Consider the following 24440-nt stretch of genomic DNA (forward strand, 5'->3'; position numbering starts at 1 on the left):
TGTCGGCGTGCGAGGCCAGTCCTGTTCAACGCCCCCCCACAGCCAATGCGAATTTGCTACTTTACCATTCATTTAAACGGGACAACGTTGACTGCTGCCGTCCAAAGTCCGCTTGAGTTCTATTTTCCAAATGCAGCACGGCATGGAGCCGTCTCCCGCGCTGCTACCACCCAACTACCACCGGTTGGTGTGGAAGGACAGATCTGTTTCCATGTATTTTCGCCACTGCCGGTAAAAATTGCTTCCGTTCCACCCCGCTTCCCTGCTCTGGTGTGAATAGGGCCTTAATGTGTGTGTGTGTGTGTGTGTGTGTGTGTGTGTGTGTGTGTGTGAGAGAGAGTGTGTGTGTGTGTGTGTGTAACGGAGGTCATCTTGCACAAGTTCACGACTCAGGGCTACCGGGGCTACCCGTGACCAACCAGTCAAAGCTCCAATTCAGAAATGTGAGGCACAGCATGATACCACCGAAGTAAAGAACCAGTCCGATAGCTCAGCACTACCAATACTGTATGAGGCTTCAGAAGGGAGGTTTACTAATATTCTATATCAAACTCTGCTCGTTGGCATCCGTTACGTGTGTGTGTGTGTGTGTGTGTGTGTGTGTGTGTGTGTGTGTGTGTGTGTGTGTGTGTGTGTTCAGCACATAGAGGCAGTGTCAGTTAGTTGCAAGTGGATCCTTATTAGTATTAAGTTTACACACACACACACACACACACACACACACACACACACACACACACACACACACACACACACACACACACACACACACACACACACACACACGCGCGCATAGACACGAACACACGCAAACAGAGACAGACGGACAAAATTCAATGCAGAGGGGGAGGCTCCTCTACCTCTTACTACTTAAAAATCTGCATGCACAGACACACAAAACACGCAGACACAGGCACACACACACACACACACACACACACACACACACACACACACACACGCAAACACATACACACACACACCCTGTGAGATACAGTAATGGTTTGTGCTGGTGAATTCCCCTGCTTGCTACTACGCTGGTTTTGCCTCTCCCCTGTTGCACAATACCGCCCTCCTTCCCTTTAAGGAACACTGATGATGGCAGGCTAAGTAAAAACTGTTACACGTCTCCTTTGTTTTCTCTCTCTCCCTCTCTCTCGTCCCCTGCTAAGGAGGTGATGATGTCAATTCTTTCTTTATCTGTCTCTCTCTCCCTTCCCCCATCTCCCTTTCTCTCTTCGAGTGCCAGTCCTACAACGCTGAAGCTTGTCAGGTGTAGAAAAGGAACAAGGGACAGCTTGGATTTGATGCTGATGCTAGTTCCCTCCATCCATCCATCTTCCGTCCCTCCCTGACACTCTCTCATTCTCTCTCTCTCTCTCTCTCTCTCTCTCTCTCTCTCTGACTGACTTACCCTCTCTCTCTCTCTCTATGACTGACTTACCCTCTCTCTCTCTCTCTCTCTCTCTCTCTCTCTCTCTCTCTCTCTCTCTCTCTCTCTCTCTCTCTGACTGACTTACCCTCTCTCTCTCTCTCTCCATCCTCCCCCTCATTGATAGCCCTCCCCTCTGTCTCTCTCTCGTTCATCATTTGTGGCTATTCTCTGTTCCCCACCTCTCTCGCTCTGCCCCCCACCTCTCTGTCTCTTTCTCTCTTCCCCCATCCATTCCTCCTCTCCTCCTCTCCTCCACCGTCACTGGCGGCTCCTCTCGCCCGTGGCGCGTCGGGTGTAGAAGCGGATCTCGGACAGCTTGGAGTTGATGCTGATGCCAATCTGGGCCCGCCGCACCGAGGGAAACCGCGCCAGCACGGCATCTTTACAGGAACACACACACACACACACAGGAGAGGAGAGGAGAGGAGAGGAGAGGAGAGGAGAGGAGAGAGTGAACACCATGGCATCTTTACAGGAACACCGCCAGACAGACACCAAACCAGACGGCCACGGCCAGGAATACACAGACACATACACGCATGCATGCACGTGCACGCGCACGCACACACACACACACACACATAGCAGAGTGATGAATAGATAGAGGATGGAGAGAAATAAAAGAAGGGGAAGGCTGAGAGAGAGAGAGAGACAGAGAGACAGAGAGAGAGAGAGAGAGAGAGAGAGAGAGAGAGAGAGAGAGAGAGAGAGAGAGAGAGAGAGAGAGAGAGAGAGAGAGATAGACACAGAGAGAGATAGACACAGAGAGAGACAGAGAGAGAGAGAGAGAGACAGAGAGATTGACAGGGGGATATGAGGAGTTTATTCGGTCTCAATTCTTGGCAACATATAGTACAGCTTCTATTTGGGTGTAAGGCTGATTGCTTTGAGCCGCATGCCATACGATAATACTCCGTAATTGGACAAGACATAATAAGAAAAGCAAATAATCTGGAGAGGAGATGGCACAAATGACAGGCTGGAGGAAAGATATGTGTGTGTGTGTGTGTGTGTGTGTGTGTGTGTGTGTGTGTGTGTGTGTGTGTGTGTGTGTGTGTGTGTGTGTTCATTACGGTACATGTTCACACTCACAAGTATGTCTGCCTGTGTGACAGTAGCATACAATATAGAGTTCAGATGAGAAGGTGTTTTCAAATGTCTGTCTGAGAAATAAAGTAGTGGAGTGGTGCCTGGATGTTTGTGTGGCATTTGTCGAGTTCACATTGAACTTTCATTTAATTCCGAATTGTGAAGTGTATACATGACATTTTCAAAGCAGAATTAAGATTTATTCAGAATTAAATTGAGTTAATTCTGAATTAAATGTCTCATGTAAACAAGGCCATTGTGACATGGACACCTGAGAACAGTGTGAGGGCGGGTGTTTGTGTGATGATATGTGCACATCTGGCATGTGAGAGTGTGCATGTCTGTATGTATGTGTTTATTTAAACATGGGAAAGACAGAGAGAAAGAGGGAGCGTTTATGTGTGTGTGTGTGAGTGTGTGTGTGTGTGTGTGTGTGTGTGTGTGTGTGGTGTTGAGCTAGAAGAAGGATCATGGCCAATTGTCAACACTGTGTCTGTCAGTCCCTTAATGCCCCAAATGATGATGAATGGGGGACAAGTGTGGCGGTTACAAGTCTGACATATCACTGGCAGTATCCGTGGGCATGTCTCAGACTGGGTTTGTGTGTTCATGTGTGTATGTGTGTGCCTGTTGATGTGTGCCAGATAGTTTTTTGTTGCTGTGTGTAAATAGGCGTCATCGAGAGTTTGTTATTATGTGCATATGTGTATTCTTAAAATGTACAATGGGTTGGGGTGGTTGCTTGCTTATGTGTACAGGAGGCTGGGGTGGTGGTGTCTGGTGTGTGTGCAGTAGATGTCATTCATCTTGTTAATTTCCAGGAGAGTGTGGTGGTTATATGTGCTGTGTACGTATGAATGTTTGTGCATGCATGTGTGTAATGAGGATGGCATTGGGCTTGTGTGAGACCAGAGGGTGTGTGTGTGTGTGTGTGTGTGTGTGTGTGTGTGTGTGTGTGTGTGTGTGTGTGTGTGTGTGTGTGTGTGTGTGTGTGTGTGTGTGTGTGTGTGTGTGTGTGTGTGTGTGTGTGTACCATACATAGCGTTGAGCTTAAGTGTGGGTCCAAGGCAGCATGGTGGTTGTGCATGCGAATGTTTGTGTAGCATTGAGCTTGCGTGATTCCATGGGGTTGTGGTGGTTGTGTGTATAGTGTGCGTGCGTGCGTGCGTGCGTGTGAGTCTGTGTGTGTGTATCGATACCGTATACAGCGGTGATCTTGTATGGGTCTTGGGGCGCGTGGTCGTTTTGTGTGTGTGTGTGTTTACCATATATAGCGTTGAGCTTGACTGGGTCCAAGGGGGCGTGGTGGTTGTGGAAGGGGGAGGTCTTGCTGCTGCCGCCTCTCAGGTTGCTATGCAACAGTGTCTGCTTGTCGAACACGCCCACCAGAAGGTTCCGCACCATCGCTGTGGGCGTCGCGCTCTGATTGGCCCGTCGCAGTGCCCGTCCGTCACACAGCACTCCGGACCCAGGATACACCTCCTCCTGCTCCACCTGTGCATGCATGTACACAGGCACGCACGCACGCACACAAAAATGTCAGGTGGCCATATAACACACGCACACACGTCAGGTGTCTGCATATCACACACACAAAGGCATTAGCATGCACACACGAACGTCAGGTGACCAAGCACACATGCACACACGCACACACACACTCTGTTGATTTGAGTGTTGTGTTCTTTCATTTTTTGCCAGTGATTTTTCAGAATGACTCTTTCAGTGTTCACAACCATGCTGTGTTAAGTTGGCACTCAGCCCTAAATGACTGTGACTGTGACCACAGAGAAAAACGCATGGCGTGAAACAGAGGATGCGAGTAACAAAAGAAAAGTGGAAGAAAAAGAGACAGAGGAAAGAAAGAGTGAGGAGGAAAAGAAAAGGCCGGGGGAAAAAGAGAGGCAGGATAAAAGGGAAAAAGGAGAAAGGAGAGAAAAGAGAAAAAAGAGAAGTGAGTGAATAGAGGAGGCAGGTGAACAGAGGAGGCTCTTGTGATGCTGCTGCTGCTGCTGCTCACTTGAGGAAAGGGCTACACATTTCATGAGCTCAATAAAACTCAATAAAACACGGCTGAGGGGAGAAACGACACAAAGGATAAGAAGATAAAGACCAGAGGGAGGGGGAGAGATAGAGCGAGAGATCCATATGTCCACCTGTAAAAAAAAAGACTGGCGAGGAGTAGAGGACTCAGGGGGAGAGGGAGAAACAGAAGAATATAGAAACAAAGGAAAAAAAAGAGACGAAGACAGAGAGGGAGGGGGGGAGACACAGAGAGGGTAAACGAGTATGAATAGGAGGGATGGAGGGTGAGGGTCCACCTGTGGAGAACAAATTGATTAGGACGTTGACCAGAATGTGGAGATATCGATTAGGGTATTGACCAGTGTCTGTGATATTTGCTCTCCCTGGGCCAAATCACCTGAGTAGAGGAAGAAGACTGAGCTGCAATTCCAACCGAGACATGGGGAGGAGAGGGAGGGGAGGGAGGGGAAGGAGAATTTTGGAGGAGGTGCAAAGCATTTTGTACACTGACGAGACCAAAGAATGAGAGGATGTTTTTTATTATTCTAATCTAATATTCTTTCTTCAAAGTTCTGAAACTCCTATGCACAGCCAGGTTCCAGGTGCTGGTGAAGTGCAGTCATCAGTAATCCATAGTAAAGAAGAAGGATCACCGCACACTGGTGGACTTAGTTTTGCTGTTTTTTATTTAGGTGAACAACGCGTTTCGCATTGCGCTTCGTCAGGTTCACTTTACTTTACTAATATTCTTTCTGTCGCATGCAAACACACTACTCCAGCTCAGGGAATAGAAATGAAACAGGTGATGCTGATAGACCAAACAGATACAAACAGAACCTCATTCAGGGTTTCCTCGGATTAGGGCTGGGCGATATGGGAAAAAAGCACTATCACGATATGGATTACTTTATATCACAATAACGATATATATCACGATATAGCTCAATTACATACGTTTTCAGTTATTCTCTTTATTTTTTCATGTCGCAAAACAACCTTTTTTTAAAATTGATCTTTTTATTCTTGATTTTACAGTTACATTAACTTATAGTGTGTATTGTGACAACATGAAATGTAATTAAATGATAGTAATTTTATCAATTTTATACAATTTAATATCTCGATATAAACGATATAGGAGAAAGGTCACGATATACACTTTTATATCACGATAACGATATATATCGTCATATTGCCCAGCCCTACCTCGGATACCCAAATATTTTCTGAGCTTGCCATCAGAACCAAATCAAATTCTTTGATTTTACTGTTTTGATTGAATGCAGTCAACACACAAACACTGACTGAGGGTAGTCAGATTGCTGTGTGCACTCACGTGGCGGTGTTCTCTGTAGTGTCCCTGGCTGTGGCTGCAGCCGGGTCTGCCCCTCATCTCCTGCTTCAGGCCGCATGGTGTGGGGCCCCCACCGCACGCTGCCATGGCCGTGGGGCCCCGGGGCCCCAGGTCGCACAGAAACGGCCCCAGCTCCTCCTCAAAGTCGTCGTCCAGCTCGAACTTCATGGCCTCGCCGATCCGGCTTGGAATGCCGTCCAAGCTGCCCGTCAGGTCCAAGTTCCCGCCGTTCCCAATGCCGCCGTTCCCGTTCATGCCGTCCAGGTCGTCGTGCCGGCCCCCGCGGAGCAGCTCCGAGAGGGAGGGGATAGTCTCGCCCACCGCTCCCCCCAGGTCCGAGTCGGACCACGGCATGAGGCCGTAGCTGCGGCCGTCTGAGGAGGAGTTGGCCATGGACGAGATGCCGGGTCCCATGGTGGAGGAGGAGGACGAGCAGGAGGACAGGGAGCAGATCAGGTCTGGCTGGCCGGGTCCACCGGGGCCTGCAGATGGGGTGTGGCCTGTGGGTTGATGAACACAACTCATCGGTGTGCTACAGTGAATCACAGAAATGAGTACAGTCCCCTTACATTTCTGCAGATTGGTAAACAGGGCTATACATTATTTTTTTCATCACTGGTCAATTTGGCTAGTAGATGCAACATTTTATCAGCCACGCATACACTCCCCATCAGTCAAAGCGGCTGGTAACAGCCAAACTGAACTTTCACCAGCATTTGGCCGGTTGGCTGTGTTAATTTAGAGCCTTGTTTGTAGGTAAAGCATATCTTGTCATGAGGCAACATTAAAGTGATCTCTGTTTGACACAGACAAAATTTGACACAATTGAATTTTAAAATAATTCCAAATAAAGCCATTAATGTCTCAACAAAATTGAGAACACCCCTATGTTGAAGTTCCATAAAGAGGATCATGATCTGCTTCTGCAGTCACAGTTGACATGTAGTAGTAGTCCACACGTCTCACTTTGAGAAGCACTGAAATTGCCTTAACTGTTTCCACAAATGTCCCACATTCTTCTCAGCAGATGTAAACAAGTTGGGTGCCCTGTGAACAATGTTGCATCCTAAACGTGGACAGCAGAGTAACATTCTTCCTTCATACTGTACATAATACACTAAGATACTTACATGTGTTGGGGTTGTGGCATTGGTTGGATCCATGACCAATGTTGTTGTTATTGTGGGCTGTATTGTTGTTGTGTCCCGTGTTGTTGTTGTGGGCTGTGTTTGGGTTGTGACAGGTGTTTGGGTTGTGACAGGTGTTTGGGTTATGGCAGTTGTTTGGGTTGTGGTTGGAGGCGTGTCCTGTGTTTGGGTTGGGAGCTAGCGTGTGCCTCACAGCGGAGAGAATGCTAGGGATCTCTGTAGGATCGCAAGAAAAGACAGGAGCAAACAAGGTCATTATAACACCATTACAGATCATAAGCAAAGTCATTATGACAACACACCATTACAGCCCATATCACTACTTGCACTACTGTGCACCCATGCAGTTATGACAACTCCAGAATGTTTAATATATCTCGTACAATTTTTACATTTTACCGTTGTAAACCGACGTAAAAACAAAATGCTGTCATTTTCATAACATTCAATCCAAACATAAGATGGAGCATTGTGCAGACAACAGGTCAGCTGTTCAAACCAAGCAAGGTCATTGTTTTGAGGGAAATACACTGAATGTGTTCATCCTGGCCTGTTAGTACAACTCACCCCTCTAGAACAGGTCTTTGAGGAGTTATTATGATTAGGAAATTTGTCCCATCTTTCAGCCCTCTCTTACCCCAATTCCTCACCCTTGATAATCATTATGATGCGATTATGACTAGCTAATAAAGTTACATAAATGTGGCCTGATTTCAGGCACCATACTCCCAGTCAGCATTGCTGTACCCCAGTCCCACACCCTTGACGAGCAAGTCTTTGGGGTGATGTTGTTAAGGCTAGCAAAAATTGTTAAATGTAGTCTACATGTAAATGTTTGCTGGTGTCTACATGCCTGATTTCAGGGACCAAGCTTGAACTCTTTCACCCCTGCCATAACCAAGTCCTTCACCCTTGACGAGCAGGTCTTTGGGGTGGTGATTTCCAGCCTCCAGTTGAGCCATGACTCAACCCAGAGCTATTTCCAGCTGATGGTAAGCTTAGTGTCTTTAACATTTTAAAGGAGTAATATTAACATGCTGGTAGCCCCTATTCCCTGCCTGTTAGTATACCAGTTATTCACCTTTGACAAGCAGGTATAAGAGCTGTTATAACAGTATGACAAGGAAATGTATCCCAAGCCTGAGCTCCTTCAGCCCTGCTCTACCCCAGTTAATGATCAGGTCTTTGGAGGAGTTGAATGTTAAATGTGGCCTGATTGCAAGCACCAGGCACCATTTCAGCACACTTCCTCTCTCTTGAGAAGCAAGGTCTATGAGGTGCTATTATGTTTTCCCCTAATTCCTGGGCTGTTTCAGGTCTGCTATGTCCCAGTCCCTCACCCTTGACGAGCAGGTCCTTGAGGTGGTGGTTTTCGGCCTCCAGCCGGGCCATCTCCCTCTCCAGCTGCTGCACCCGCACCCTCAGCATGGCCAGCTCCTCAGCCTGGGAGGCACACAGCGTGCCCGGCTCCACCTTCATTGGCTGCAGCAGTGTGGAGAAGAGAGAGAGAGAGAGAGAGAGAGAGAGAGAGAGAGAGAGAGAGAGAGAGAGAGAGAGAGAGAAAGAGAGAGAGAGAAAGACATATCTCATTAGTTATTGAGGTGGCACACCAAAGCACACAGAGTGCACAAATTCAGTGTCTGGATTTACCTCATCACACGAGTGAATAGGGGAAGGCAGCAGAACAGGTGCATCCCAAGAGCAGGGTGTTGGAAGGCTTCTACAGTAAATGCATGTTGTACAGACTAGCTCTTTTACATGCATTTGAGGGGAGCAAGGGGTGCCAAAATGTTCCAGAATGTTGTTGTGTTCCACATTCTATTTCCGGAGTGATATTTTGTTATGTCTCTTTTCTCTAATCTTTAAAAGGTCACCATCATACTTCCAGTCCACAAAAAGATTGACATTTGATTTGAATACAAATCGTTGCACAATTACAGCACCACAAGAATCTAGAAGCACACAGATATTTTATGAAATCCACCTTTGGCATCACTCCACAGGTAGAAAGAGGGGAGAGAAGGAGCAAATCCGGGCTGAAAGGCAGACTGACATTTTCAAACCGGTGCCTTTCAAAATGTGGAGCTGCTAAAATAGCAGTGATTACTGGAAAGAAGCCACTGCAAAACAGGAACAAACCAATCCAGCAAAATCGGGAGAGGTAAACGTATGATTGCTATTCTGAGCACACGGGGGAAAGAAATGTCACTGCGGACATCTGTGATAAATTCCAGATTAAATAAAACATGATTGCTCCTGAAGTTTCTTTTATTTTGGAAAAAAACCCTATTAGCCAACCTAAGAAATAAAAACAGCAGAAATTGTGGTTTGCTCCCTGAAGGAAGGAGGGAAAAAAGAGCAAATATTATAATCTGTCATCTTGCTCATTAATATGCAAATTGAATGGTGTTTAGTCAGTGGTTTTACTGTGTGGGCAGGGTTGTTATATGCCACATCATATTTGAGGAAATGCACAAAACATTACACTGATGCAGTTTCAATTTGAATACTAATGAGCTTTACATCATTTACCAGTCCCCAAGCTCAAACAGGTCGCTAGGTTTATTAAAGCATACACAACAAATATTTTTACGAGGCACGACTTCAATCATAGTTATTTCCACTGGGGAGTAATCCTATTTTAAAGCCTTGCAAGTGGCACATGTTTGCATTTGATCACATTGCCCCAGTCAGGGCCAATAACCTGGTACTCTTCAGGCTTGCTGACACATACACTAGTGACACTTTAATATGATGGTTAATGATGCAACACACACTGAGGGGGAAAAACACAGTCAGATAGTATCAAGTGTTATATGATGCATTAAACTGCATTGCATAAGCCTATATTAAAAATGTTGAGGCGTGTGTGTGTGTGTGTGTGTGTGTGTGTGTGTGTGTGTGTGTGTGTGTGTGTGTGTGTGTGTGTAGAATTGTTGTTGTGATGCTACTAAACACCCCCCCCCTTATTTTTATTTTACAGCGGCTCCAAATAAATCTGTTTTGACAGTTCCACTAATAATTTTCAAATTAAATACACCAAATATTTACAGGGTTGCTTTGCAATATGCCTAAAATGACAATGTGCCATTGTATTAGGAGCTTGTAATATGCAGACTAGACTTAAGGTAGGCTACAAGACCATAACAAAGTAGTAATAACAACACAAGGATCCACGTAGAGGGCAGGAAATATTGCTCAGGTGACTGGACTGGTAGGCTACCGCAAATTAGGAATTATTGATAACTCCTGGCGTGAATTCTATTTGCTACAAGACGATTGTAGTCTATACACATCACTCGGTAAGTTTCACTTTCTTTGATAAACGAAAAAATGTACAAAACTTTGGGATAATCATAAGGATGCTTTATATTCGAAATACTGTTATATGCAAAGCTACATATTAGTAGCCACAAAGGTAGCGGATGAAGTGAGTCGAGAATCAAAATAATAGCTAGTGGTATGTCAACATGTCAAGATACGGCAGTCAGCTGTCAACGTTACAGGTAAAAATGCTTTTATGTTTGGCCTAGCTTTTGGGGGTTATATAGCACATTCTGTATTGAAGCGAATGAATTGCAACAAGACAGCTTACTCTGAATTCAAACGGGTCCTGTGCGGCATGCGCGCCACCGTTTGATATGCCGCCCCCGTGATAGTGGAGCTGCTGCGACTCCAGCATGTCGTTTCTGTTCTCGGAACGCTCCTAACTTGCCTTTAATCAACCGATTGCTGTCACTCATACCGCGACATGCATCCAAACGCTAGTGAGCTAGCTACTTAAACATGCGCGAGAAGGCTTCCGTCAACAAACAAAGGTTTCCGGTATGACGTAAAGCTCAAGAGCATAAGGCACATTGATCAAAGAAACCATCATAGCTCTGCATGTTCGTGACTAATTGAACACTGCTACATTTTTAATTCACCGCATTACATAGTTTCCATCTGTGAATGTGTGCTTTTCGACCTAGAAGCCAATAATGTTTGACAACATTTCCCACACGGCATTGCGCTCGTGGGCATGCCCAGTGCAATTCCACAACAAAGTGGTTCGTCTGGAACAGACGCCGTGCACAATCTGTCCGTGGGTCTCACACAAAATTCTCCAGTGTCGACATGAAGTGCGAACATGAAAATTCGGCATCATCATGATAGGTAGGCCTACGTGTACGGGCATGAAAGAAACAGCGCAGTTGTTGACATTGACACAGCTTGCCTGTCTTCAAAATTGCCTTCTAGCAATGCGAGCTAATGTCAGTGAACTTAGAAGTTGACTTTGCCTAATGTCAAGCTCAAGGCAGCCAGCCCAGCGTGGTGTGCCTTTCTGTAGTCACGATTAGGTGACTCATACTCTACCCCCTTGCAGTTCACAACCTGTATAGAAGCTTTGTTTATGCCAAAAGCCGAGAGTAAGCTTACACCGTATGTTCTGTGATTTCACCAGCTATGTAATGAACTTGAGCCTTATGTTTACCTAAACAGCAGCAACCCCCAGGAATATTGCACAGTTGAAAATTTAAAATGAGACAGTCTGTTGTCCATGAGAAATAATCATGGAATGGATACAGATCTGGTGTGTAGAGAGCATGTGAGCTGTCAGCTGTCATCACTGTTGACATTTTTTTCCCCCAAATAGTTCTATCAACTGTTTACAATACACATGTTGAGGCATGTTTTTGAATGGGCTAAATTCGAGTCTGTCATAGTAACGTGTATTCCCCATCCCCAAACACCTCGTTTTCCGTGAATAGGCCTACCTTATACTTATCTCCACCTTCAACTTCAATATTCATTGGCTTCATAATTTACACAACTTTTGGCCACCGGAATGGCTTTTGTTTGCTATGCTTCTCACAGCTATAGTCATCATATTGTCACTTTTCAGCCTTGGTAAGTTTGAGACATGAATACATGTTGACACTTTCCAGGGCAACTGACAAAAAATTGTTCTTTTCCGCCCTGTATCTCAGCAGGTGACTATGTGACCTTAGGCCTTAATGTCCTTAGGCCCCATGTGCGTCTCACCACCAAGGTTTTTTTATTTTATTTTATTTATTTTTTTAGTAGCGGACGACAGGTGGTACAACCACAGATAATGCACATGAATTCATGAATATTTGGTAATAAATGTATGGTTCTTAGATCATTCAGAAACATAACAAATAATTAAATCCATGTGGCTTTAGCTGTGGTTACACCTCCCTGATGTCTACAGAACAAAACGTCAATGACCCATATCCACAGCCTTCCAACATTCATATTGTCAGCGTGTTTTCTGTTTACTGTCTGTGGCTGGCATGAAGGTGTATCTTCTTTTGTTTGGTGAATGAAATTGGATTTTCTTTATTTTGTTCTGAGGAAAGTCTGATGTTATTCATTTACATTGTTTTATTTTGTAACTGATATCTGCATCTGAGTCAGCTTTATTGGCCAAATATACTACAAGGACTTCAACTCCAAAATGCCCATGTTAGCTATCTGCACACACCCGACCCGACATATTACCCAACATGTGGTAGTTTATGTACTGTAAAGCAATGTAGAAGACAATGCAATACAAAAACACACATGGTGGGCAATAGTACATCTGGGAAAGGCCCAATATTGTGACATGGCAGCACAGCACAGAGTCCATAAAACGAAAGTGCATTTATGTCTCATCCATGCAAGGTGCAACTCAATAAGCAAAGCAGTGCAGGGAGAGATCATCATACTCAGGAGAGCACTGGTAATTCACTATATTAGTACAGGCACAATATGTTTGACTTGCCAAAATAAGAATTTGGTCTGTAGTGAACAGCATCGCAAATGCAGGATGGCGAACCTGACTCCCGACTGTGTAGTTCTGTCAAGCTCCACATGGCATTTCACTGAGCTCCACAGACAAAACTGCATTCATCTGGTGAGAGGGAGGTTAGATGAAGGCAGCGTAGCCTATTGATTAGCTGTTTTAAGCACCGTATGCAGGGTCATCTGTAAAAAATGAAAAGGGTCAGTGACTGAAGTTGTTCCGGTGGTGGTACTGCACCTACAGTAGTTGACAATCGTGAGCAAGTGATAGCATAATTTTGTTGCATAACTTAATATTTTTTATCTCAACAAGCTGTATTTATAAGGCCAACTTCATTAGCAGATTGCTAGCCAGTACAGGTCGAAATGTTCTTCCCTGGAGGAAAAAGACTAAACACTCTTAAGAACTTGGCAATAACTCCTGAATATAATACCAAAGTGTGTGGAATGCAGTTTGTGGGGATTGCGATTTCAGGAAGGGCACTTTTCATTAAAAATATATTTTTGTGTATTAATTTGAGACATCCTTTACGGCGACAAGCCTTGAGGTACAAAACCGCAGGGTGGAGCAAGCGGGATATTGTTATCTTCCGAATATGTCTGGCTCACCCCAATAAGACTGTGCCCTGTAGTTAACAGTACCACCAACTGGGTTCAAAGCAGCAGCAGCAGCAGTAGTAGAAGAGGAAGGCGGCATAGCCTACTGATGGGCTGTGCTGCGTTAAGTACCAGAGGCAGGGTCAAACGCCTGGCAGGCCAGAGATCAGAGGCTGTTTTGACTGTGAGTGTGAGAGAGCTGACAACTTGATTGGCTGACTGGGCTAGCGATGAGATGTGCTGACAGAGCCTGAGTGCCTGTCAGAGTGATCGACTTGCAGGGGTGTGTGTGTGTGTGTGTGTGTGTGTGTGTGTGTGTGTGTGTGTGTGTGTGTCTGTCTGTCTGTCTCTCTGTCTCTCTGTCTCTCTGTTTGTCTGTCTGTAGAGGTGTGTGTTTCTGTGTTTGTATGTGTCTGAGTGAGTGTATAGGAGTGGCGTTTGCACATTCACAGAAACACTGCTAAGCGAGATGGGTCCAGCCAAGTCCTGTCCAACCAGTACCAGAACTATAACGATTAGCGTTTCCATACAGGAAGAACTTTGTTTCCATGGCCTGGTTAACCCGCCTCCCTCGGCTTGCTACTGGTTGAGGGCTGTGCCGAAGTTTAAACTAAACATTTCTTAGCCCAATAGAATGTCTCTGCTTAAACCACGTCACTGCCTTGAACACGCCTTTCCCCAGGACGGTTGGAAATGCTCAGTTGATTGGTTCAAAACAAAGTGGGTGGAGATCCCGCTGTAGCGGGATTGAGCAAGCTCCTGGCCCTACTGTGTGTAGCTGAGCCGAAGTCGTTGCGTCACCAGTAGGGCGGAGCCCGGCTAGTGTGGTGGCTACAGACTGCTATACTGTAGGTCCAGTCCTGCTGTTACTGGGACCTGTTTGAACTGTAGTGTCTCCTAAAACCATTTAAGGGCCCAAATCAAGACAGCGAGCAGGAAAGGAAATGACAAATAAGCAGAGCGGTGTCCGCGACTGTGGAAACAAGCTGGCGAACGCCACCAGTACCTGTCTGAGTGATAGTATCTGCTAAGACTTTCCTCTGGGCCCTTGGGGATAAGCGAGTGACCGTGCATACAAGCGAGCGAATGAGTGAGCGTCATCGACGAGCGTGTCCCTTGTGTGATGGGCAGCTAGCAAATCTGTCCTAATGTAATATCTTGCCCACGGCTGACCGATGCTGTAGTGCCGACAGCTCCGTGCCCTCACTTACAGAAAGCCAATGGGCTTAAAGTAGCAGCCGCTGCTGCTGGTGCCACACACATTAGCAGGGTCCCATTACAGCTGCGAGGATGATTGAACGGATCAGTCCGGCTCCCGGCGTCCGTGTGTGTGTGGACTGGAGTGGCCGTGAATGGCATTATCGACCCGGGAAACTGGAATTCTAAAGAGACGGCCGGCCGGCCGGCCGACGTATTGAGCTGCCAGGATAAGATCCTTCCTTTGCCCTGCGGATGCTGCTTTCCATTGTAGTCACTCTACTCTACTCAAGTCACTCTGAGGTGTGTGTGCGTGCGTGCGTGCGTGCGTGCGTGCTTGCGTGCGTGCGCGTGTGTGTCTGGAAAGCTGTGTTATTGATGCTGTGGAGTAGAGATGGAAATGGAGAGGATAGAAGGGGATAAAAACAGCAAAAAGAAGGATGCGTCTAAGAATGTGTTTTGCTTTTAACATGGCTATAGAGAGAGAAGAGAAAAAGTGTGCATGCATTGGTACCCGTGTTGAGAAAAGTGTCATGGATCTGCCCTATGGAGTAAAGAATGCCAAGAAAGAAATCAAGAGGGAGAAGAGGAGAGAAAGAAAGGAGGCTGATGGCTATAGTGAAAGAAGGGAAAAGCATGGATATAACATGAATAAAACATGGAAATAGAGATCTAGCCAAGTGAAGGAGGAGAACACAGAACGGAAGAGTGTGTGAGAGAGGCCCTGTAGGTGTTTGGTTATGTTTGTGTTTGTGTGAGACATACTGTAGGGAGAGGCTATGAAAGAGAGAGGGATGAGAGTGATATTATGAGGGAGGGCGGGAAACAGAGGAAGAATAAAGAGTGGGGAGTTGGGGGGGGGGAGTATAGAATGAGAGACGATGAGAGATGGAAGGTACAATGAGGGAGATGGGGTGGGGAGGGGAGCTGTCAAGCTGTCAAGTAGCTTTTATTTGTCTCAGCTTGGGCAATTGTTTTGCAGCAGTAACACACACATGCACACGCACACACGTACACATTTCCACAGGACATTATAAAAACACATAAAAGATCTAAAAATAATAAATGGAAATAAATAAGATTCACAGCGCAAAAATTAAAAAAGAGAGAAAGACAAAGAAGAATAGATAGAGGAGTTAAGAGAGGAAGAGTGGGAGAGTACTAGTTGTGATAGAGAGAGACAGAGAGGAGAAGGAGGAGAGTTGTACAAAGAGAGTGGGACAAGGAGAGCGAAGAAAGAGAAAGAGCACTTATGGAAGACGGGAAAAGAGAGGCACAACAGTTGGGAAATGGGGAAGGAAAGAGAAGTCTCGTGAGGCGTACAGGTCCTGCAGTCTCAAAGAGTGTGTGTGTGTGCGTGCGTGTGTGTGTGCTTGGATTATTTACTGGCGGTGTTTGGAGTCCAAGGAGAGAATAAATTGCTATTGATTTCTGGTTCGTTACTGCTAAGTGTCTCTCCCTCCCGGCCGGGCGCCGGGCACCCAGAATAATTCTTTGTAATGTGGATCCGCATCCGTCTTCCTGTTCCTTCCTCCCCACACATTCAAACACACACACACACACACACACACACACACACACACACACACACACACACACACACACACACACACACACACACACACACACACACACACACACACACACACACACACACACACAGCCTTGCATATATTTAGATCCTCTACCAAGTTTCTGAAGGACTCCCCAAGCTCTGTGCAGTGTGCCTGTGCAGTGTGAGGACAGGCAAAGAAAAAAGGACTGTGTGTGTGTGTGTGTGTGTGTGTGTGTGTGTGTGTGTGTGTGTGTGTGTGTGTGTGTGTGTGTGTGTGTGTTTTTACATGTAAATGAGGGCATTGGGTTTATGCAGGAGTAGACAGTAGTGTCAAACGGTTGCGGCTTATTCCTAGGCCTTCACATTACCTACGCGTGACACTACACACACACACACACACACACACACACACACACACACACACACACACACACACACACACACACACACACACACAGGAATATTGTGTATGCATGACTGCTTCCAACACAATGAGACATTGAGACATCTGCGACTGTGCCAGGCACACTGTGCCAGCGTCGGGCAGATGAAGGAATGCCAGCGTCCCTGGCACTGCCCTGGGTTGGCTTTTACCAGTCTTTTAGATACAATACCCTAACACACACACACACGCACGCACACACACACACACACACACACATGCACGCGCACGCACGCGCACACACACACACACACACACACACACACACACACACACACACACACACACACACACACACACACACACACATGCACGAGCACGCGCACACACATACACACACACACACACAGATTTATCCAAGTGTGTGACGCCTTTATTCCTTTTTTGTGTACAGAGATGGGTTTTTCTGGGGGCACTGATGGAGCACAGCGAGATAACTGTGTGTATGTGTGAGATGCAAGTTTTGTGTGACTGCTCCTGTTTGTGTATGTGCGGAAGAGAACCTACTTTTGTGTGTGCCTATGTGTTTTTGAAGGTAGTCTAGTTTTGTGCTTCTTCTACACATGTTTGTGTGTGACAGAGAGATCTGAGTGTGTGTGTGTGTGTAGTGTGTGTGTGTGTGTGTGCGCGCTTGTGTGTGCGTGCGTGTGTGTGTGTGTGTGTGTGTGTATACCTGGCAGCAGGATATGATTTGAGAAATGGAAGGGAAGGGGAAGACCTTGAGAAATCTGGGCTCGGAGCGAGACTTGGCAGAAAGGAAATTGGCATGTCACTCACAAGTTCTCATATCTACTCACCAGCTGTCATATAGAGCAGAGAAAGGGGACGGAGAGGTGCTTTAGAAAGGGGAGGAGAAGAGATACTGATGATAGAACGAGATGAGCGACAGAGAGAGAGAATGAGAGAGAGAGAGAGAATGAGTACAGATGGCGAAGAGGAGAAGAGAAGAAGAAGAGATGGAATGGTGAAAGAAGGGTGGAAGACAGGATGAAGATGGGTTGTAGCAAATGGGAAGAGGGGGAGCAGAAGTAAGAAGAGAGTGAGAGTAGGAAAAGGAGCACCTTAACGGTAGGGACACATACACGCGAATTTGCGAACTTTGCCATTCATTCCTATGAGAGAGGCGAAGGCAAGCGATGACAAGCGTCAGCAAGCGAACAGGAGCGAAGCGAAGCGAAATAATTAAAGAAAGTTTAATGTTATGCAAATGAGGATCGAATTCGCCTGCCACGGACCAATCAAATCAACAACATAACTGTTCCATTCCATTTGATTGATGATGGTTGGATTTCGCCTCTCTTCGCCTCGCTCGTTTAGCCTGCTATGTGTCCCTACCTTACCTGCTGAAAAACGAGGGTCAGAAGGGTGACAAGTTATTTCGAATAAATTCCGAAGAAATAAAAGGGAGAAATAAAATGGGGGAAGGACTGGAGTGATGGAGACGGAGACAAAGGTGTACGTTAAGAGTATGGTGGAGGCAGAGAGAGTAGAACAGAAGAGCAGAGAGAAAGGAAGGACAAACTGTAGGAGAAATACTGTACAGTAGGGGTGGGCGATATGGTGATATTAAATCGTGAATCGTGATATCGATACAAGATCGTCTCGAATCTGCCAAAGTGGAGAAATCGTATAGGTCATCTTGCAGTGAGGATGTCAGTATCAGTATCAGAGTGATGTTTACTTACTAGTGTTGTTGTCTTCACTTTATCACTTCACATTATTGTATTCCAATTGTTCACTTTATGAGAGTGTCATCAGTGGATTGAGTAAGACCATGTTTACAGGGAAATGGATATTTCTGCAAACACATCTGTTTGGACCTTGTTTAAATATAAGCTTACGGGTGGTTGACATGACGCCCTGTTTTTACGTAACATTAGTTAAAAATCTACAAAATTGATATTTTTCCTCTTGAAAACAAATGTAAGTGAAAGAAGATGTGGTACATCATGTTTCATATTCGTCTTAGATGAGAAGAAACATTTTTGTTCAGATTTATGGAAAGGTTTAAGTTACAGTGCCCTCCATTATTATTGGCACCCCTGGTTGAGATGTGTTTTTTAGCTCCCAATTATTATTATTTTTCTCTAAATAATATGGGACCTTAATGGAAAAAAAGAGAAAAATCCAACCTTCAATACAAGTGCATTTATTCAGTGGGGAAAAAATCCCACATAAAGAAATAATTATTTGACATCAAATAATGTGTGTCACAATTATTAGCACCCCTGTTGTTAATATTTTGTACAATGCCAACAAAACAGCACCTAATCTTCTCCTATAATGTTTCACAAGATGGGAAAAGACAGAAAAGGGATCTTCAGCCATTCCTCTTTGCAGAATCTCTCTAAATCATCCAGAGACCTGGGTCCTCTCCTCTGTACTCTCCTCTTCAGCTCACCCCACAGGTTCTCAATGGGGTTGAGGTCTGGGGACTGAGATGGCCATGGGAGGAGCTTGATTTTGTGTCTGGTTAACCATTTCTGTGTAGATTTGGCCATATGTTTAGGGTCATTGTCTTGCTGAAAGACCCAGTGACGACCTATCTTCAGCTTTTTGGCAGAGGGCAACAGATTTTTATTTAAAATGTCCTGGTATTTCAAAGCATTCATGATGCCATGCACCCTAACAAGCTTCCCAGGGCCTTTGGAAGCGAAACAGCCCCACAGCATCACTGACCCACCCCCATACTTCACAGTGGGTATGAGGTGCTTTTCAGCATGCGCATCTTTCGTGGCACGCCAGACCCACGTAGAGTGTTTGTTGCCAAAAAACTCAATCTTGGTCTCATCTGACCAAAGCACACGGTCCCAGTTGAAGCCCCAATACCGCTGGGCACTCCAGACGTTTGCGTTTATGATTGTGGGTGAGGAAAGGTTTTCTCCGTGCATGCCTCCCAAACAGCTTGTTGGCGTGTAGACAGCGCCTGATGGTTGATTTGGAGACTTTGTGACCCCAGGATGCTACCATTTGTTGTAATTCTGTAACAGTGAGCTTTGGAGATATTTTGATTTCTCTTGCCATCCTCCTCACTGTGCGTGGTGGCAAAATAAACTTGGGTCCTCGTCCAGGCTTGTTTACCACTGTTCCAGTTGTTTTGAACTTCTTAATTATTCCTCTCACAGTAGATATGGGCAGCTGCAGTTGAGTGGCAATCTTCTTGTAGCCTCTGCCTGACCTGTGAAGGTCGACGCACATCTGCCTCACTTGTATGCTGTGTTCCTTTGTCTTTCCCATGTTTAAGAGTGGATAAGAGAAATGGCCTCGGTGTCACGTCATATTTATACCCCAGGGAAACAGGAAGTGATGAATTACTAATTAAATGTTCCTACATACTCTGGTAAACTTTGTAAACTACTGTAGAAATGACAGAAATGCTTCAATTATATTTATTTCCTGGGAATTGTTAAGGGTGCCAATAATTGTGGAACAGGTGATTTAATGAAAAATAATTATTTTTTAGTCAGGGATTTTTTTTATTTTCCTACAATTCATTTGAGTTGAAGGCTACATTTTCCTAAAATTTTCAGTGTGACAGTATTCTTCTGCAATAAACACTGAATTTATTTTAAGGCTTTTAACACATCTCAACCAGGGGTGCCAATAATTATGGAGGGCACTGTATATGTCAAATGTCCTGTGGTGTGACTGTAACATTAATACAACCTGGAATATATACAGCTATAAAATAAACCAACAACATTTTGAATCATTTCTAAAGCATTTGGCATGATTGCATAAATATTAACCTTATATTAAAAAATATGAATGTGAAAAAACTCAATACAGTAATATTAACTACAAGTTCAATTTCGTAACACAAATTACGTCCTGCGAGGTGACCTGTAAGTCAGGTTTGTGGACGGGCAGCTGCAAGGCCAACTACAAGGGTCTTAAAGACAGGCTCCTAACCAGTTATACCTCAGTTATTGGAGAGTGGTGTGGAAGTTTAAGGTGACTATTAACCTCTTAATATGTCTACATATTGCAATGTTTCTGTCACACAATGCTTAGGTTAATTTATGGTGTCCCGTGGTGTAACTGCTCTTATGGAAGGAAAAAAAGTTTTTTATGAGTGAAAAGACATATTAAGATTAAACACACTATCATTATCTAGTTAACATGAGCTCAGTGGTCAGTCACGAATGCAAAAGGATTAAAATGACCACAATGCAGTGAATTTCCTGTGGTGTGACTTAGGCATTGTGTTACTCAATCCTTACTTATTTTTCATGCATCATGCAAGGATATAATTATATAAAATATAATATAATACCAGGAGATTTATTTGTCACATTCACACAATTATTACAAGTAATACAGTGAAACCATGCAGGGTCATTCCACGTCAATCAACAGGAGCCCGCGCACTTAGGTCTCAAATTTTTTTGAAAATATTACCAAGTGTACTCATGGTACTTAAAAGAAACACTGTAAATTTATTTGAATGTAAGATGTATACTCTCCGTGTTACAGCCAATTTTACTGGGGGAGGGGGGTGCCCATTTTGTTCACACTCTTTTTTTTTGTCAAAGTTCACAAGCCCGTAGCTCAATAACTAAACCATGTAGGAAGCTCAAATTTGGCATGCTGGTACATGAAAATTTGAGCCAAATTTGAGCTTCCTACATGAATTAGTTCTTGAGCTACGGGCTTGTGAACTTTGACAAAAAAAAAGAGTGTGAACAAAATGGGCACCCCCCTCCCCTGGTGAAATTGGCTGTAACATGGAGAGTATACATCTTACATTCAAATAAAGTAACAGTGTTTCTCTTAAGTACCATGGGTACACTCAGTAATATTTTCAGAATTTTTTGAGACCTAAGTGCGCGGGCACTTGTTGATTTGGCGTGGAATGACCCTGGAGTGAAATTACAGTTGTCTGCCCGTACGATGCATAGGCGTGTGTGGGTGGGGGTGGGGGTGCGGGGGGTAGTAGTGTGTGTGTGGGGTGGGGGTTAAAGGAACAATAGTAGAAAGAGCATTGGGGATATGTTTGTGCAGAATATTTATCATTTTATGATGTCACACCGCAGGACACATTTTCCCAAAAATGGAAAAAATTAGGTGAAATTCCACGGACCACTGACATTCCCATTTTTTTCAGTTTTTTTTTCCAATTTTTCCACCCATTTTTTCAGGATTTGCAATATGTTTCCTCCTTTTAGTGTGTTACGGCCTTAAACGTCAACCACCCTTACACAAATTTTTAGCCCCCTAAAACATTTTTTTTTAAACTATGAGTTTACCTATCTTGGATTAATGATTTTATCCACGTGGTGTGTAAATGGGATAAAATTGTAAACAAATAAAAAATATACAGTATATGTTTTTGAAAATACTCGTTAATCAAGGCCGAAGGTGCCGGTCACACTAATGCAGATATTTTTAAATGCGGATATTTTATTATCCATCTCAGGGTTTCTGCACATTTTGGATCACCAAATATAAGACTTTTTAAGACAAATATAAGACCTCTGATGATAAAATATAAGACCACCGCTCGGGGTGAGGCATTGCAATATTGCTAATGTTACATTGCTATAATTAAATGTAGGCCTAGTACATAATCGATCCGAAGGTGTTGCGTCACTAGGAGGGCGCAAGTAGGCTAGACGCTGCGCCCACAGGTCTGCGGCTGCCCCCCGCTGCGTGGCCAGCGGGCTGCGCTGCGCCACAAACACAGATCAGTTTCATCTACTTTTCCGCATCTTGAGGGACGTATGCCGGTTAAATAAGGTTTACTTTATAGCGTCAAAAATAGACTTTTTTCTGACACTCAAGCTACCCAGATGAAATATAAGACCTCCCATGTAAATATAATACCATTGACGAAATATAAGGCTTTATAAGACCTTAAAAAACAAATATTAAAAGTAAGACTTTTTAAGACCGCGGAGACCCTGATTTTGCATGTAAAAACTCCATTGTGACAGGTTTGTTTTAGCCACCTAAATGGGATAACCAGAGTTTTGAAATGCGCATTCTAAACACGAATCTGCATATTTTAAAATACGTATATTTTCTTAGCCCGTTTACATGTTGCCCTGGTGGGGGGTCTCCCATTGTGAATGCTGCTAGCAATCTCCTCCCCCCGGACTACCTCTGAATGCTCATCAACACCGACCCCACCTCCTGTTAACTATTCAACACACTCGCCTCCCCCCCCGGATTAACCATCAGCAGGAAGAACTTTCACCAGTCTACCCTTCCACAAATCTCTCCTCTGAGCCAGCCCCCACAAGCACAGGATCACCTGGGGAAGACAGAACACATTCAATACACACACCCCCACCCCTGCAAACTCAGCAACTCCTCAGTGTCACAGCTCAACAGGTCAGAAGCACACTCAAGAGGCTCAAAGTCAAGGCTCCTGGCCCTGATGGTGTTTGTGCCAGACTACTTAAAACCTGTGCTGAGGAGCTTGCTCTGCCACTTCAGTCCATCTTCAACAGAAGCCTACAGGATGGGAAAGTCCCTACACAGTGGAAGACATCCTGTCTCATCCCAGTCCCTAAAAAGCCACACCCCAAAGAACTGAACGATTTCAGACCAGTTGCCCTCACCTCTCACATAATGAAGACTTTTGAACGTGTGCTGCTGATCAACCTACTGAAGCCCCAGGTCCAACATGCTCTAGATCCCCTGCAGTTTGCCTATCAGGAGAAAGTGGGAGTCGAGGATGCTATCCTGTATCTGCTACACAGGGTGCATTCTCACCTGGACAAGAGAGACAGGGCTGTGAGAATCATGTTCTTTGATTTCTCTAGTGCCTTCAACACTATCCAGCCACTCATGCTGAAGGACAAACTTCTGCGAATGGGAGTGGGAACAGGACTGGTGACATGGATAACTGACTACCTCACTGGGAGGCCCCAGTTCGTCAGGCTTGGTGACCATACATCCCAGACTGTTGTCAGTAACACGGGTGCGCCACAAGGAACGGTGCTCTCCCCCGTGTTGTTCACCCTGTACACCTCTGACTTCAGCTACAACACAGAGACCTGTCACATGCAGAAGTTCTCTGATGACACTGCTATTGTGGCATGCATCAAGGATGGACAGGAAGGAGAGTACAGGGAACTGGTGGAGAACTTTGTCAGATGGTGCCGGGACAATCAGCTGCAGCTGAATGCCACCAAAACAAAGGAGATGGTGGTTGACTTCAGGAGGACCACCCCACCACTGTTACCTGTCTCTATCGAGGGAGAGACAGTGGAGACGGTCAACACCTACAAGTACCTAGGAGTACACCTGGACAACAAACTGGACTGGGCTGCCAATTCAGATGCTCTTTACAAGAAAGGGCAGAGCAGGCTCTACTTCCTACGGAAGCTTAGATCCTTCAATGTCTGCAACAGGCTCCTGCTGATGTTCTATCAGTCTGTCATGGCAAGTGTCCTCACCTATGCTATTGCCTGTTGGGGAGGTAGCGTTAGGAAGAGGGACGCTGGACGCCTTGACAGGCTGGTGAGGAAAGCTAGGTCTGTGGTGGGTATGGAACTGGAGGATCTCACAACCACAGCCGAAAAAAGGACACTTAGCAGATTGGACTCAATACTTGAAAATGACAGACAACCCCTGCACCCGTTTCTGGCCAACCAGAGGAGCCTGTTCAGCTACAGACTCCGGGCCTTCCCCTGCCGGACAGACAGACTACGGAAGTCTTTTGTCCCCAGGGCCATCCAGCTCTTCAACACCACACAGAAAGAGACAATTAAAGAGATTGTCATTGGTGACTGGACTGCATAAACTAGCCCCCCACACTGGAACACTCAACCTGCAGCCACTACACCCCCCCCCCCTTC

At 45.2% G+C, this 24440-nt stretch overlaps 2 protein-coding genes across 2 annotated transcripts in view; one reads left to right on the forward strand and one right to left on the reverse strand.

Annotated features, from left to right (window-relative positions):
* Positions 1-1564: 1564 nt before the first annotated feature.
* LOC134440769 (uncharacterized) lies at positions 1565-10831 on the reverse strand. Its single transcript, XM_063190900.1, has 6 exons — positions 10647-10831; positions 8392-8533; positions 7034-7267; positions 5886-6403; positions 3790-4018; positions 1565-1815 (listed from the first exon to the last, which is right to left on the reverse strand). The coding sequence occupies exons 1-6, from the start codon at positions 10731-10733 to the stop codon at positions 1694-1696; spliced, it is 1332 nt and encodes a 443-aa protein (XP_063046970.1). The 5' UTR covers positions 10734-10831; the 3' UTR covers positions 1565-1693.
* A 262-nt stretch (positions 10832-11093) lies between these two features.
* prkn (parkin RBR E3 ubiquitin protein ligase) overlaps positions 11094-24440 on the forward strand; it is a 124285-nt gene continuing 110938 nt past the window's right edge. Inside the window, exon 1 of the mRNA XM_063190836.1 lies at positions 11094-11206. Coding sequence (XP_063046906.1) covers positions 11200-11206 — 7 coding nt within the window. The 5' untranslated portion in view covers positions 11094-11199. The remainder of the gene's footprint in view (positions 11207-24440) is intronic.

The sequence above is a fragment of the Engraulis encrasicolus genome, chromosome 24, assembly GCF_034702125.1.
Source record: "Engraulis encrasicolus isolate BLACKSEA-1 chromosome 24, IST_EnEncr_1.0, whole genome shotgun sequence".
NCBI lineage: Eukaryota > Metazoa > Chordata > Actinopteri > Clupeiformes > Engraulidae > Engraulis > Engraulis encrasicolus.

Excerpts from the sequence above, each read along its gene's own strand:
- LOC134440769 (XM_063190900.1), bottom strand. The coding sequence starts at position 10,733 with ATGCTGGAGTCGCAGCAGCTCCACTATCACGGGGGCGGCATATCAAAC. Across the intron at positions 7,268-8,391 it reads CAAGGACCTGCTCGTCAAGG|AGATCCCTAGCATTCTCTCC; the intron begins GTGAGGGACTGG and ends GCGATCCTACAG. Across the intron at positions 4,019-5,885 it reads ACTACAGAGAACACCGCCAC|GTGGAGCAGGAGGAGGTGTA; the intron begins GTGAGTGCACAC and ends ATGCATGCACAG.